This window comes from Plectropomus leopardus, unplaced genomic scaffold, assembly GCF_008729295.1.
Source record: "Plectropomus leopardus isolate mb unplaced genomic scaffold, YSFRI_Pleo_2.0 unplaced_scaffold14043, whole genome shotgun sequence".
In the NCBI taxonomy this organism is placed as follows: Eukaryota; Metazoa; Chordata; class Actinopteri; order Perciformes; family Serranidae; genus Plectropomus; species Plectropomus leopardus.
The window spans coordinates 1-1,891 of record NW_024614995.1 but is presented as its reverse complement, the minus strand read 5'-3'; the positions used below and the strand labels follow the sequence as shown (position 1 = coordinate 1,891).

General features: G+C 39.6%; 1 protein-coding gene across 1 annotated transcript; it reads left to right on the top strand.

The window, feature by feature from the left end:
- Positions 1-434: 434 nt before the first annotated feature.
- On the top strand, positions 435-1,886 carry LOC121964106 (ceramide synthase-like; the record flags this gene model as incomplete). The annotated part of the gene is made up of 4 exons (XM_042514331.1): positions 435-719; positions 1,236-1,319; positions 1,559-1,778; positions 1,872-1,886. Coding segments are annotated over exons 1-4 (441 nt in total), but the record flags the coding sequence as incomplete, so codon positions are not given.
- Between the last annotated feature and the right edge of the window lie 5 nt (positions 1,887-1,891).

The following is a 1,891-nucleotide window of genomic DNA, read 5'->3' as shown; positions in this document are numbered from 1 at the left end:
TTTTTTTTAAGGAGAGATAAATAAAATTATTAGAATTTTATTTTTTAAAAATAGTGAAACTTTACTTAATTACTACTGTTTAATTAGAAATCTGCATATGTGTGTGTGTATATTAGCACTTTTTTCAGGTTTTTTTTTTTTGTTAATGTTCAGGTCATTTTCTTTTCTAAAAAAAACAATTTCTTACTAATTTTGAGTAATTTCTTGTTTTAGTTGCTCATTGCCACCTTCCCATGTTTTTGAAGAAATCAAGCCAGTTTGATCTGGTTTCAGGGCTAATATCTGTATTAAATCTAATGAATGTATTTTCCATAATTTGGATACAGCCAAAATAAAAACAACCAAAGGTTACTTAAGGTCAATCCTTGCTATTGGTTCAAAGCGCATTTCCTCCAGCCAATAATCGGCCTCTAAATGACACTTATCCGGGAAGTTATGCAGCGATGTTGATACTTAAAGTTATTTGAGGACAAGGACGTTTTGGACTGTTAGTAGCAAAGTTGCATTAGCTTTTGTCTGTCCACAGTTTGTCTCTGTGGCTGCGGGATTATCGGGCGGTGCAGCGGGGACAGGAAGAGGAAGAGATCGGCGGGGATAATGTTAACTGCTTTGGTTTGTGGAGCTGTGGTGTTTCCGGGACTTTTCTGCAGCTTCAGGAAAATACTGAAATACTCGTTCACACAGTGGAGTGAAGCAGACGTGGTTTCTGTCAGTGAGAGGTCAGCACAGACACGAGCCGTTCTCTGTACCAAACTCCATTAAGATATGCGGCAGTTTAATGTTTTCTCGCTTTTCTGTCCACTAAAATACACTGACGATATTTATTTTCGACTTTATATTAGTTTATATAAAGTTAGAGTTAATTCGGCAGGAATATAATGAACCAAGGGCTTGTTTCTGTAACGTTTCTTCAAGAAAAGGCCCTTTGCTTCCTACGCTACTTTCAATACGTGTACCCCAGGGGCGCTGTTATGAGCCGTATATAAAGTTACTATTTTACTTTATTATTCGGGTTTATGTGTGTAATATATAGGCCGAAGACACCAAATTTAACCACTGGGAGGGTTAAGTATTCATTTAATATTTTATGGGGCGTACACTGGTGCCGATAAGCAAAACTAAATAAATTTGCATGTATTTCAATGGAGTTTCGTGCAGTTGTCTAAAAGCGTTGTGTGGTCCCAGCTTTACTTTTGTGCATATTGGTCTTTTTCTTGCTAACTCTGTTTTCTAAGGCTGGTGTCTGCCATCCACGCATCTTTGGCCACTGCAGCTGGAGTCACGGTTGTGACGTCATGCAGGGATGTCATGACCGACAGGTGAGAAAACCACGTTTGAATTTATAAGAATATACATTTAAATACTTGAGTTTTAGCACTATGAAGAATATCTAAACTCATTGAATTAACACAAGCAAAATAAAAATGAGTGATTGCATTATGCATCCAAATCGATTTGGGCAAAACAACATAACAAAAATCAGCTATGTTTACCGTCTGATTTTTGTTTGCACATCAACATTTAATTCTGTGAAAACGCTCACCCTCTCACCACACAGTCACTGGCTGGTCAATGGCTTTATTCTGTTCGGAGCTCCCTACATGGCCTATGACATCTACGCCATGTATTTAAGTCACTACCACACTCAGAGGGTCAGAGGTCACTCCAGTTCATACAGCGGCCACTCTCTGCAGACAGTGAGGGCTTTTCTATACAGGGACTGCATGCTGGTCCTCCATCACCTGACGCTGCTTCTCATTTTCCTGCCTATCGCTCTGGTAAGTACAGGGAGGAATCGCTGCCATAAACGCGCACATATATATGCAGTGTCTCTGTGAGCGTGCTGACTGAGCGCTGTGCCTGATTTACAGTTCTTCAGAAGAGGACTGGG